This window comes from Stegostoma tigrinum, chromosome 5 (assembly GCF_030684315.1).
Source record: "Stegostoma tigrinum isolate sSteTig4 chromosome 5, sSteTig4.hap1, whole genome shotgun sequence".
Lineage (NCBI taxonomy): Eukaryota > Metazoa > Chordata > Chondrichthyes > Orectolobiformes > Stegostomatidae > Stegostoma > Stegostoma tigrinum.
Genome location: NC_081358.1, coordinates 2,637,643 through 2,652,605, shown reverse-complemented (window position 1 = coordinate 2,652,605; position 14,963 = coordinate 2,637,643). Strand labels below are relative to the sequence as shown.

The window sequence follows — 14,963 nt, the reverse complement described above, 5'->3', positions numbered from 1 at the left end:
TTCAAAGGCTACTTATTTGTTACTTTGATATATGGGATCTTGACTTTTATAAATAGGGAAATTGAATGTAAAAGCTGGGATATTTTTCTGACCTTTATAAAACTGTGGTTAGGCAGTATATATAGTATCTTGTTTTGGTTATCATACTTCAGGAAGGATCTGAGGCTCTTTGAGAGGGTGCTGAGTGGATTTACCAGATTGGTTGTGGGATTGAGGGCTTTTAACTACAAGGTTAAGTTGGAGAAGCTAGTGTTATTTTCCTCTGGTTCAAATGAGAAAGATGGAAGATTTGCTGGTGGAATAAAATATTATAACAAATTTAATGTAACATTCAACAAAGAAAGGCAGTTCCCACTAGCTGATAGTATAAGGAACAGGAAGACACTAATAAAAGTTTTGGACAAGTGAAATGGGGTAGGGGTTTAAGGAAGAGCTTGTTAACCCATAAGTGGTAATGTTGTGGAACTTGCTGTCTAAGTGTGATGGAAGCAGTGATGCTGGTTGAATTTGAAATGAAATTGGATGGGCTCTGAGAAAAATAAACTTGTAGGATGAGAGGGAACAGAGTTAGACATGGGCCTGATTGAATTGCTGGTATGGTATTGATGACAACTTTCCTGTGCAGCCATGACTGTAGGGATATTCTTCAAATTCAGTTCCTTTGGAAAAGCTCTAGTAGCCTATTTATTTGTAAATTTGTTAGTGTGCAAATTCTTTTTATTTTTGTTTAAGCCAATACCATTTAATGTAACCACACGAATGCCAACTTTTCCAAATGGCACTGCTTGACCTCTGGCCTTTGACTTGGAATGGTAATGTAAAAATGAATTGATGACTGAGTGATTAACTCCAAATGAGCACAAACACTTCTTAAAAATTGAATCAATATTGCAATATCAGTGTCACTGGAAAGGCCTGTATTTATTACAACTTCCTTTCTGCTTGTAAGTGGTGGTGAGCCTTTTGCTTGAACTGCTATGATCCATGTAGTGACAGTACTCCCACAAACTGTGAGATTAGGATATCTAAAATTTTGACCAATAATTTTGAAGAAATAGTGAAATCTTTTCCACTTAGAATGTTCTGGTGGTGCTCCAATGTTCATGCGGCCTTTGCCTGCTTGGGAGGTAGACGTTGCAGGTTTAGGGGGCGGAGTTGAAAGGGTGGCAAGTTGCTGAAGATGATACACACTATAGCCACATAGTGCCATTATTGAAGGCAATGACTGTTTAAGGTGATAAATGAGGTGACAGTCAAATTGTTTTGTTTAATTCCAGTGTTGTCAAGCATCTTCATTTTGTTGGAGCTGATCTCAGCTAGGCAAGTCAAGAGATTTCCAATGTATTCTTGTGCGTTGAAAGTGGCAGAAAGGTTGAGGGGGTTGAAAGATAAGTTACTCACCATGGAATATCCAACCACTGAGCTCCATTTGTAATCACAGTATTTAGGTTCTGTGTCAATTTCTATTTCTGCCGAGGACTGACCCTGCCTCCAAATGCTTTTTGGTAGGGAATTTGATTGTGATAATATGTTCAATCACAAAAGGACAGATGAAGGATTTCTGTTGTTGGACCTTTGTCTTTGCTATTACTTGTGTAATTAAACTTATTTGCTATGATCTGCTGAAACCAGGAATTTGTCCAAACCTTCCTGCATATTGATACAGAAGTGAATCATAGAATCCCTATAATGCAGAAGCAGGCCATTCAGCCAACTGAGTCAGCACTGACTTTCTGAAGAACATCCCACCCAGACCCACCCTAACCCCATAAACATGCATTTACCACAGCCAACCTACCTAATCTACACGTCCCTGGTCACTGTGGGCAATTTAGCATGGCCGATCCACTTAACCTGCACATCCTTTGGACTGTGGGAGGAAACCCATGCAGACACAGTGAGAATGTGCAAGTTTCTTGCAGGCAGTCACCCAAAGGTGGAATTGAACCCGGGTCCCTGGCTGTGTGAGGCAGCAGTGCTAACCGCTGAGTTGTACTGCATATTGATATAAATTGTTGTACTGCGTGTGATATGAATTGCTTAAATTAGATTCCCTGCAGAGACTGTGACAAACACTACATCAGACAAACAGGAAGGAGCTAACAACAAGAGTACATGAACACCGACTGGCTACAAAAAGACACGACCAATTCTCACTCACCTCAATCCACATGGACAAGGAGAGCCACCGATTCGACTGGGACAACACCAAAGTCCTGGGGCATGCTAAGCAGAGACAAGCATGGGAATTCCTAGAAGCCTGGTACTCCACAACAAAAGCCATCAATAAACATGTAGGACCCGACCCCACATACACTCCACTGTGAAGGAAATCTGGAAGTGAGGTAATCCAGCTCAATGGACCCCAGAGTTTAAAAACCAGGCGGGAAAACACACTGACACTTCATTGGAAGCTGCACTGACGATGTTACCAAGCACAGTAATGAAACGTCTGCGGAACAACGAACCAGCTCGGTGAGCCAATCAACCACAACATCCACAACCCAAGCTACAAATCTACTCCAAAACCTTAGAGACTTGATACTGCGGAAAGGCAGCCAACATCATCAAAGAACCTTCCCACCCTGGCTATCCTCTCGTCCAACCTCTTCCTTCAGGCGGAAGATACAGAAGCTTAAACACACACACCAACAGATTCAAGAACAACTTCTTCCCCACTGTTACTAGACTGCTCAATGGACTTCTCTAAGTTTAAATCTAGTGTTGATCTTCCTTTTGTGCACCATGTGTGTAGCTGTAACCTTGTATGCATCACTCTGTCAAAAACCCTGTGATCTGTATGTCTTTGTATGTTATGGTCTGCCTGTACTGCAAACCAAAATTTTTCACTGTACTTAGGTACATGTGACAATAAATCAAATCAAATCAAATTCCATTGACCTAGCTGTTATCTTCAATGGTTAAACACTCAGACATCGTATTTAAAATAACACCTGGACAGACAATATCTTGCTGCAAGCCAGGAAGCATCATTTTGTCTGTCTGAGGGAAGGTTTTGTACTCGAACTTCTGCCACATCCTCCCTTTTCTAAATTTGTCACACATGAACCCTGGAGTTGGATGTAATCTCCCTGCAGCCTCCCTCAGTTATTATAGACCTTCCCTTCACTACCCTCAACTTTGTCTTTAAACCATCCATCATTGCCCATGAATCTCTTGGCACATGTTTCTCAGTTGCTGCTGACTTGATTTTAAGAGTACATTTTAATTTGTTGTCCATGTCTTTTAATGAGAATGTACGATATGCTAAGACATTAGAAATGTATTTCCATTGCCTGCCATCAGGATCCGCCATCTGCTTTTAATCCATGGCTCACTTGCTTTCCAACTTTCCTACTGCCATCAGGAGCCTTGCCTCCCTTACAATTAAGTGCCCCTACCTGTCTCATTTTCTACTGCTGGAAATGTCACTGGATTTCGCCTGTGTGCTGCACTCAACTGATCCAGTATGCTCGGTGCAGTTGAGGGCAGACAGACATTTGACCTTTGCAGGGAGTACATATGATCACTTAGGTTCTGAGATATAAACTTTACACAACAGCAGTTGTGACTCAAAGTGATTTTGGTCCAAGGTGACAGTGAAAGTTATAATCCATTCAAAACTTCTTAATTCCTTTTCCATTTGAAAGCCAATTCTGGATTTTACTGCTGCATACCGTTCTGATTTAGTTGCAAGCAATGTTGAGTACTTCTGCAGCATATCCCTCATCGCATTTAACATTTTTTGCAGCTTTGAAAGTTTGAAATGAAACCATCTGGCAACTTAGCTCAGTGATGAGTTGTGCTTACGTTTGTCTCATGGGAATGTGCACAAGTCTGACTTTAGTAAAATAACAGATGAGATTCGGAAAATTCAACTAGTATGTGGGTTAGAAGCTGGAAAAAATAATTTGTTTCTGTTTTATTTTGCTGTGTTGTCTTTGTTTTGTTTTATTGGTCCCTGGTACAGCCATTTTGTGCTTGGCATTTTACAATTAAATGACTGCTTCTCACACCAACGTTCAGCTGCTGATTCAGCAGTTGAGGTTGTTTCAGACAAATCAGAATCTGAAATAGAATTTATAATGGACAACATGAAATTGTTAGGATCAGAAGGGTTACTGGACCTGAAGTGCTAACTCTGCTTTCTCTCCACATATGCTGCCAGATCTGCTGAGTTTCTTCAGCAATTCCTGATTTTCTTTCAGAAAATAGCATTGATAGGCAAAGGAAGGTCTCATTGAGAGACTGGAGATGGAAATGGACCAGCATGCCAGCTTTAGAAGAAATTTGTGGGATAAGAGCGAAGCAAATTGAATGGAAAAGCTACTTTTGTGAGAAATTTTGATACATTTACATATGGGTCTGAATGGGATGCTTCAAGGGGCGGTGTGGACTTGTTGGGCCGAAAGGCCTGTTTCCACACTGTAGGTAATCTAATCTGATCTAATTTATATTCAAACTGATCACCTTTTATGTATTTTCTTTGGCAAAATGGACCTCAAAGTTACCACTTAAATGCTTAATTTTGATCAGTTTGAATTTTTTTTAGCTTCTCATTCTTACCAAGTTTCTATGTTTTTTAGAATATTTCTTTGCTGTCAGATCTCGCAGATGGATTGCATGTAGCTTCAGTCTGTTTTTGAAAATGCAGATTTAGGTTCTGCCAGAAACTCAACATTAAATGACATGCAGGAGTGACCTAAAGGTCATTGGAATTTAACATTAAAGCATGTATGAGTTTTAATAGGTAGCAATGTTAAGGTGCTCACCTTCACTATAAAGAGCACACTCTACACCCATATATAATACAAGGGCTAGGCTTCACTTGATACAAGTTAGTGTGAAGGGAGTTAACTGTAAATAAAAGAAGTTACAAACCTTACCTTAAGTTGTGACACTCAACCTCTCAGTTAGGTCCTTGATCTAGTCCCCTCCATGACTGATTCTGAATCTGGACATTTATTTCCATCCTCCCCTGAGACAACTCACCAATCCTGCTTCCCTCCCCTTTCCCCTTTGTCCTGCCAGCATTTTTGCTTGAGGTGCTCAGCTAATTCCCTTTGGAGAGCCATGATTGAATCATGGGGAAGCATGGGAATTACGAGGAGGCGATGGTCTAGTGGTATTATTTCTAAACTATTAACCCAGAAATTCAGTGAATGTTTTGGGGAACCGAATTTGAATCTTGTCACAGTAGATAGTGGAATTTGAATTCAATAAAAATTAGCTGGAATTAAGAATCTACTGATGACCACAAAACCATTTTCAATTGTTAAAAAAACCCATCTAGGAAGGAAATCTGCCATCTTCATCTGGTCTGGCCTACAAATGACTACAATGTAGTTGACTCTCAACTGCCCTCTGAAATGACCTAGCAAGCCTCTCAGTTGTATCAATCACCATGAACATTCAACAAAGGAATGAAAACGGACGGATCGTCTGGTATCAACATGGGCACCAGAAAAGACAACAGCAGAAGCAGCCCTTTAGATCCTGCAATATCATCCTTACTAACATTTGCGCCTAATGCCAAAATTGGGAGACCTATTTGTTAAATCCATCTTGACGTAGTGGTACTCACAGAATCGTACCTTACAGACAATGTCCTGGATACCACTATGGCCATTCATGAATATGTCCTGTCCCACTGAGATTTTGGGTTAACCCAAAGCTCATGGACTGCAGCCGTTCAAGAAGGTAACTCACCATCACCTTATCCACCATGGGTGGCACAGTGGCTCAGTGGTAACCACTGCTGCCTGATGGCACCAGGGATCCAGTTCCATCCTCGGGTGACTGTCTTTGTGAAGTTTGCACATCTCCTCCACATTTGCGTGAGTTTCTTCCAGGTGCCCCAGTTTCCTCCCACAGTCCAAAGATATCCAGGTTAGGTGGATTGACCATGCTAAATTGCCCATAGTGTCCGGGGATATGCAGGCTAGAGGGGGGCTAGCCATGAGAAATGAATGGTTACAGGGATGGGATGCTCTGGGTGGGATGCTCTTCAGAGGGTCAGGATGGACTCAATGGCTGAATGACCTGCTTCCACACTGTGGAGATTTTTAAGGGCAATTAGGGATAGACAATAAATGCTAGCCAGCCAGAGATGCCTATGCCTCATGAATGGATAAAAAAAACCTCCACCACAATCTCAGCCAGTGTATTCTGAATCTTAAAAACTTACTGTATGAACAAGAAAAGACTTTTTCATCATATAGCTGTTGATTGCTTTGCCAGTCACCTTTTATTACATGGTGCAGTCATGTAGTAACATTATCTTCTGGTATTTATGTTGACATATGGGAAATTTGGAGTCTCTCAGAAGCAGGATTCGAAGAATTCATCAATATTGTCAATAATTATCAATCTTCCATTAAACTTACTGCCATATCGGACAAGGAAAGCATTGATTTCTTAGACACTACAGTATTTAAAGCAGCCCAAGACAACTGGCATAAGATGAATTTATTTCAAAATTACTGACACATAGATGTCATATCTTATGCTAATTTGTCCCCAACTTGCAATCCCTCCCACTGTCCACCCTTGCAGTGTCCCATTCTCCCGGCGGCCTTTCGCTCTTCCCTACTCCCCCCCACCTTGCAGAATACCACTTTTCCTACTCCACCCCTTGCAGTGTCCCACTCTTTCAGTGTCACCACTCCACCTTTCCAGTCTATCCTTATATCAATGCAGCTTCAAGGTCTTGCAGTGTCTCTTTCTTGTACCTTCTTCTTCTCTTGCACTGCCCTTACAGCCTCTTTCTGCCTGGCCTTTTCGACATCCTTCCTAAAATATCATCAGTTCAAGTTAAACTGGTATTTATGAAGGTTTATGATAACTTAGAACATAGATCAGTGCAGGCCCTTAAGCCCACGATGTTGTGCCGAATTAATTATTCTACTCTAAGATCCAACTACCTTGCATACCCTACATTTTACTATCATCTCTGTGCCTATCCAAGAGTCGCATAAACGTCCCGAATGTATCTGACTCCAATATCACTGCCGGCAGCGTATTCCATGCACCCACTGCTCTCTGTGTAAAGAACCTACCTCTGACATCTCCCCTATACCTTCCTCCAAAGTTAAAATTCCATCTTAAAATTATGCCCTCTCGTATTAGTCATTTCAGCCCTGGGAAAAAGTCTCTGGCTATCCACTCCATCTGTGCTTCTCATTATCTTGTACACCTCTATCAAGTCACCTCTCATCCTTCTTTGCTGCAATGAAAAAAGCTCCCTCAACCTTTGCTCGTAAGACTTTCTCTCCAGTCCAGGCAGCATCCTGATAAATCTCTGCACCGTCTCTAAACTTCCACACCCTTCCTATAATGAAGCAACTAGAATTGAACACAATATTCCAAGCGTGGTCTAACCAGGGTTTTATACAGAGCTGCAGCATAACCTTGCAGCTCTTAAACTCAATCCCCTGCCAATGAAAGCCAACACGACATACACCTTCTTTACAACCCTGTCAACTTGGGTAGCAACTTTGAGGGATCTATGGACATGGACCCCAAGATCCCACTGTTCCTCCACACTGCCAAGAATCCTACCATTAATCCTGTATTCTGCGCTCAAATTTGACCTTCCAAAATGAATCACTTCACAGTTTTCTGGGTTGAATTCCATCTGCCACTTCTTTGTTCAGCTCTGCATCCTGTCAATGTCCTGTTGCAACCTACAACAGCCCTCTATGCTGTGGACACGCTGTGAACCCCTGGTTAGACCACAGTATCATAGCAAGTGCACCCTAAACAGCCCCCACATTTCTGTAGTGCACTTGATTTTGTATTCAATATCTCTGTTTATTAAGACCATGGTTCCATATAATCGTTTTTACCTTTTATTTCAAAAGGCCTTTCCACCTTCAATGATTTGTGCACAAGTACCCACTGGCCATATTGCTCTGCATTTCTTTTAGAATTATACTCTTTTATCTATATTGCTTTTCCTAATTCTTCCAACTGATGTGTCAATTATTTCTGCATGAAATATCGTCTGCCTGGCCTTCCCATTTCACCACCTGTGCATATTTTCTTCAAGTTTAATCTTGTGGTTCAGAATGTTGCTAAATTTTGTGTCACCTGAAAAACTTTAACTTTTATATATACACTGAGGTTTTAATATATCTCAAGGAAAACAATGATCCTACTCCCAAGCCATGGACCACCTCCCCCCACCACCACCTTATACCTTCCTCAGGTTTTAAAAGCAACTGTTCACCACTAGTCTTTGTTTCCTGCCACTCAGGCAAGATGTCAACTTTTAAACGAGAGAGGGGTTATATTCTATTTAAAACTCAATCACTGCATTATTTTCCCTTATTCTTTAATGGAATGTGGTCATTCCTGGCAAGTTTAGCTTTTGCTGTCCATCTATAGTTACCCTTGAATTGAAAGCTTGCTAAGAGAACAACGAAGGATTAGAGATGACTTGATAGAGGTGTACAAAATCATCAGAGGTATAGCTAGAGTGGACAGCCAGAGACTTTTTCCTTGGGTGGAGGTAGCTATTATGAGCGGGCATAGTTTTAAAGTGAGTGGAGGTAGATACAGGGGAGACGTCAGAGGTAGGTTCTCTACTCAGAGAGTGGTCGACTCGTGGAATGCCTCATTAGGGGCATGTAAGCAGCCATTAGATAGGCAAATGGATGATAGTATAAGGTAAGGGCGGAGGTTAGGTAGAATTTAGGATTAGGGTAAAAGTTTGGCACAACAGAGTGGGCCGTAGGCCCTGTATTGTGCTGCACTATTCAATGTTCTTTGTTTAACTTCAGAAAGAATTTTGAGAGTCAATCACATTTTGGAACTCCAGCTCTTTCCTTTCTCATTATCAGCATGGCTTTTACCTGCCTCAGACTCATGCACTGAAACCTATACTGGGCCACCTGTTCCTTTAAAACCTTCCTTGAAATCTACCTTGTCTTTTGTCTTTTTTCCGGATAACAAGTATTTTAATTACATCTTGTGATATTAAAGCACTTTGTAGATATAATTGCTGTTGTTTTGTCTAGTTTTGTTTCCCATAATTAGAATTACTATTTTGAGCTGTGAATTGCTTTTTTTATGTAGTGATTTTGTATCGCACATTTTTAAAATTCCTCCCACAAAGTGGAGTTCGGAAAGGTGAAAGAAATGACAAATGGCACAAAGCATTGCCCCATGACACACTGTACAGAGTTATTAGAAATGCTTGTGACTGGATTAGTTGGATCCAGCAGTCTCTTTAGTGATAAAACTTTCAGACTACTTTGGTGTTAGGCTGAGGAATATGAAACAAGGAGGTGATGGCCTAGTGGTATTATTGCTGGACTGTTAGTCCAGAGACCCAGATAATTTTCCAGGGACCAGCGTTTGAATTCTGCTGCGGCAGATGGTGGAATTTGAATTCAATAAAATATCTGGAATTAAGAATCTAATGACCATGAATCCATTGTTGATTGTTGGGGAAAAACCCATCTGGTTCACTAATGTCCTTTAGGGAAGGAAACTGCCATCCTTACCTCTGTCTGGCCTACATGTGACTCCAGACCCACAGCAATCTGGTTGACTCTTAACTGCCCTCTGGGCAATTAGGCTTGGGCAATAAATGCTGCCTGGCCAGTGATGCCCTCATCCTGTGAATGAGTTTTAAAAAATGTGGAACTATTTCAATTTTAGATGGTTTTTGTGCTAATTTCCAGGAGCGTTCATCTATCAAACATAAACAATTGTCACATTTTTCTGCCAGATGCCCTGCCAGTTTTACCTGCTTTGAACATGGAAAAATGGAGATGTCTAACCATATTACTTTCATGTAAATTGGTACCAAACATTATGGAAGAAAAATCTAACAGGTGGCAATAACAGATTGTTGGTTGGAAACCCAATTTCTTATCCTAAGGCCCAGGGTTAGAGACAAATCATGAATTATGAAAGGAGGTTGAGTAGGCTGGGCCTGTGTTTACTGGAATTTAGGAGAATGAATGGTGACCTTATTGAAATGTACAGAAGTTTTAGGGGACTTGACAGGGTAGATGCAAAAAGTTGCTTCCCCTTGTGGGAGAATCTAGGACCAGAAGACATAATTGCAGAGTAAGGAGTTGCCCATAGGTGAGAATCCCAACAACGTAGAAACAGGCCCTTCAGCCCAACAAGTTCACACCAACTCTCAGAGCATCCCACCCAGATCCATCGTCCTATAACCCACCTAATCTACATATCCCTCAGCACTGTGGGCAGTTTCCCATGGCCAGTCTACCTAGCCAGCGCATTTTTGGATGATGGGAGGAAGCCAGAGCAAACTCGCACAGACACAGGGAGAATGTGCAAACTCCACACACACAGTCATCCAAGGCTAGAATTGAACCCAGGTCCCTGGTGCTGTGAGGCAACACTGCTAACCACTGAGCCACTGTGCTGCCCATAGAAGAGCTTTTTTCAGAGGGTAATGAATCTGTGGAATTCCTTACCATAGATGGATGTAGAGGTTAGGCCATTAAGTATATTCAAGGCATGATAGTTTTTTTTAACAGAATCAGAATTCCAGGTGATGCAGCAATTTACTTGGATTCTCGGGTTATCAGATAAAGACTGGAAATTGGAGTTGAGGATTATCAAAGCAGCAGTGATCTCATTGAATGGTGGAGTGTACTCAATTAACTAACCTCTGTTCTTTCGTGTTCAGATCTTCGGTCTGTAACAACCTGAGTATCACAAGTGTGGCAGCACTCTCTCATTATTACATTATTGCTGATGCAGAAAGGCTATTTCCCAGTGAGCACAATATCAGAATAAAAGATTTGTTATTTAAGACTGAGATGATAAGAAACTTCTTCATCCAGAGGGTGGTGAATCTTTGGAATTCTCTATTGCAGAGTGTGGTGGATGCTCAGTTATTAATTAAAATAGAAATTGATAGATCACTAATTACATCTGGGGACATGGGGTCTGTGCGCAAATATTGTATTGAGGTGGATGATCAATTATGGCAGCATATCGGTAATATCACTGGACTAGTAACCTGGAGCTCCAGGCTGGGAACATTGGTTCGAATTGCACCATGGCAACTGGGGGAATTTGAAATCAATGAAAATCTAGAATTTAAAAATGCAATTAAGTAACTATTGCAAATATTCGCTTGAAACAAAAGCTTCATTGGATTCAGTAATGTTCTTTCGGAGAGGAAATGTAATGTCCGTACCAGGGTCTGGCCTATATGTGACTGCAGACCCACAGCACTGTGTTTGGCTCTTAACTGTGCTTTGGGCAAAAAGTGATGGGCCGTACATGTTGGTCCTGTCATCAACAGGCACTTTGGTTCTAACTTAAGAGGAGTTACCATTGAAACATTGTTGACTGAGCAAATGTATACATGACACAGGACAGGATCTTATACTGTTTCACCTCTGTTTCAATCAGATGGGCATTTTCATGTTTTGTTGTAGTACATTCTCAGAGGCGGAATATCACTAAGTTTAATTCTGTTAAAAAAGATGCTGGAAATACTTAACATACTTGGAAGCGTCTGTGGAGAAAGAAACAGAATGAACATTTCAAGCGTAATATGGCTTCTTCAGAGCTGGATAGTAGAAATGATTAATGCCATCACAAAAATGGAAGCTGGACAGATCCAAATGGGAGGTCTGGGGTGGAAGAGAGGGTAGATGGATGAAATAGAAACACATCATGAAACCAAAGAGAGTGGAATAGGTTGTAGTAAAGCAGCAAAGTATTTGTCCGGTCTGAGTGGCAATCGCAATACAGTGAATAGCTTTGTGTGAAAGCAGAAGTGTGAAAACCAAACTTCAAACCAACATGTGGAGTACTGGTGGGAATCAAAATAGGGGAGGGGTGGGGCAGTTCATGGTTTGAAATTCCTGAAGCCAGTGTTGAATCTGAAGGCAGTAAAGTGCCAGGTAGGAAAATAAAGTGGCATTCTTCAAACTTGTACAGAACTTTAGTGGAATGGTGCAGAAGGCCCAGAACAGACATGTTGTATGAAAACAAGTAATGAATTAAATAGCAAGCAACTGGAAAATCAGGATAATGTTTGTGAACAGAATGGAAGTGTTCTATAAAGCAGTCATTCAGTCTTTATTTGGGCTCCGCAAAATAGAAGAAGCCACTTTGTGATGAGCAAATACATTAAACTAAATTATAGAAAACGCAAGTAAATTGCTGCGTCGTCTGGAATTCTAATTCTGTAAATTAGATGGAGATCTTGAATGACATTGAAATTATGTTAGAGATAATGGGAACTGCAGATGCTGTAGAATCCGAGATAACAAAGTGTGGAGCTGGATGAACACAGCAGGCCAAACAGCATCTTAGGAGCACAGAAAGGGTGCAGGCCCGAAACGTCAGCTTTTGTGCTCCTAAGATGCTGCTTGGCCTGCTGTGTTCATCCAGCTCCACACTTTGTTATCTTGAAATTATGTTAGTTGGGTTTGTAGCTGTGCATGCATGTGTAATCACAGCAGCTAGAAAACCCTAATGCTGATGAAGAGGTATTCACAAGTTCCTGAGGTCAGTGAATATTGCATTTGAAAATGTTAAGGTTGTGTAGTGAGGCATTACCAAGGGGAACCATCTTTCTTGTAGCTTGTTTGATTGTCACTTGAAGCTGTAAAGGAAATTTTTAAATTGTCCTTAAATTGTGCAAAGATATTTTGCCTCCCAGCGTTGAGCATTTCTGGTAGCTTGGAGTGTTTGTATATGTAATGAACTGCCCAGGGACAGATGCACATTGATGATCACTTTCTAAGTTCATATGTCCAGGAAACCAATGTTTTATGACTACAAAGGGGTCCCAAATACTCCTTAAGATAATGGTTTGTTGGTGCTGCAGTATGAAAGCTTTGTATTGTACCTTTTTTCATTCCAGTTCCTGTTATGACGCTGTAATTATTTTCACAAAGCAATGGGGAAATGTAATTGTCTGTCATCACTGGAGCAATTTGCTAGTAAATTGGCCTGAACTGAAAAATGGCAAGCATGTCAATCCTTTAGATGTTGCCTCTTCACTTTCAGTGCCTCAGGTTGTTTAAGAATGTAAAATCAGAACCGCATATATTAAATGAGCTACTGTTTGATTTTGTTTAGCCGTTAGAGTAATGAACGACATCTAATTGAAGGATTGTGGGAGTCTTGACATATTTTTAAAAATTAACGTGAATGTGCACCATGAAAATTTGTATAAGCTGGAAAATGACCAACCGACTTCCACTCTGTTTTAAAAAAGTTGCATGAATAGATCATACACTCTTTCTCTCCCTCATGTGAGGAATTATGAGCACATGAGTCGTTACGAGTTTTGAAGCAGGGATTTACATGTCAGGGTGGCGCCTTCTGCATTGCCACGATGACGCCACCCGAAAGATACAGGAACAACATCTCATATTTCGCTTGGGAACCCTGCAGCCCACGGGTATCAATGTGGACTTCACAAGCTTCAAAATCTCCTCTCCCCCAACCGCATCCCAAAACCAGCCCAGCTAGTCCCCACCTCCCTAACCATTCTTCTCACCTCAAGCCCTACCCCCATTTCCTACCCACTAACGTCATCCCACCTCCTTGACCTGTCCATCCTCCCTGGACTGACCTATCCCCTCCCTAACTCCCCACCTACATTCACCTTCACTGGCTCTCACCCCGCCTCTTTGATCTGTCTGTCTCCTCTCACCCTATCTTCTCCTTTATCCATCTTCTATCCGCGTCCCCTGTCTCCCTATTTATTTCAGAATCCCCTTCCCCGCCCACATTTCTGAAGAATGGTCTTGACCCGAAACGTCAAACTTTCCTGATCCTCTGATTCTGCTTGGCCTGCTGTGTTCATCCAGCTTCACACCGTGTTATCTCGTGTATTATATGCTCTTCACTTTCTGTGAAACTGTTGTAAGTGCAGTGGTTTCCCGACAAACAAACAAAGGAAATCCTGCTTTATAAGGATATGTGTGTGGTCATAAGTGCAAAGAATTGTGTTTTATTCTACCCTGTTCACATAAAAGCTGGCTGTAAACGAAATGGGAAGAAAGCAAGGATGTTGGAAGTGTTAAATCTTGTGCATGGAAAGACTCTTTCAGGCCACTTGTCATGGTATGCTCATTGAGCATCTCTGAGACAGTGGCCAGAGAAATTGCCTTATCTGACGTGTTGTCTCAATATGAGGGCATTTTAATTTTATGTTTCAGAAAGATGTATTGATCTCAAAACTTCAATGCATTCCTTCACTGTTATAAAAATGATTTTTGGTGAACTCAAGTACTACAGCCATAAAATGTCAATGTTTTCATATTTAAAAGTATATATTACTATACTGTACAGTAAAAATTTTATGTTTTGAATGTGAAGAATTGTAATGTTCCCTATGATCTTTAAATGTATTTCAATAGCTTTAAGATTGTTGCTAGGCCAACAAAAAGATGTGATCCCTTCTCACTAAAATGAATTTGCAGAATGCTCTTCACAAATGGGGTTTTTCATGTTCTGATGTATGACTTCTGAATTCAAAATTAGCTAGCACTGCGCCGAACCATGTAACTTCAGGAAGCTAAATAAATTCACCTCCAAGTTGGTTAAACTTGAAAGTCCTCCAGAAGCATGACCATAAAAAGGCATTTTTGTAAGTAATTACGTTTTGAAGAATTTGTTTGGTTTCTCAATAAACTGATTAATGGTCCTTGCAGCAATTTTTCTTCAAAATGCTCGAACATGAAAGGAACAGGGTCAGGTTCCAATTTCCTCCTGAGTTAGTCAGTCTTAATGCTGTACATGGTAGTTAATTTCAGTGTTAGTGCATTTGATAGCTTAGAAATCTGGCTAATTTGATCTGATTGCAGATGCAAGTGAAATGAAAGGACAACAAATGTTAAATTCTACCTTCAAGATGTATCCTGGTTTTTGAATGTCAATGCAACAATAGTTGTATTTTATATATTATCACTTTGGATGTGGATCAATCATGTCTGTTTTTGACT

The 14,963-nt window shown here is 40.9% G+C and overlaps 1 protein-coding gene across 10 annotated transcripts in view; it reads left to right on the top strand.

Annotated features, from left to right (window-relative positions):
• bbs9 (Bardet-Biedl syndrome 9) overlaps positions 1-14,963 on the top strand; it is a 519,061-nt gene that overhangs the window by 167,906 nt on the left and 336,192 nt on the right. The window contains exon 20 of one of the 10 annotated variants that reach the window (XM_059645767.1): positions 2,050-2,800. The exons of the other annotated variants lie outside the window; for them this stretch is intronic. Coding sequence (XP_059501750.1) covers positions 2,050-2,103 — 54 coding nt within the window. The 3' untranslated portion in view covers positions 2,104-2,800. Of the gene's footprint in view, positions 1-2,049; positions 2,801-14,963 lie in introns of those variants that run through there. 10 annotated transcript variants of the gene reach the window in all.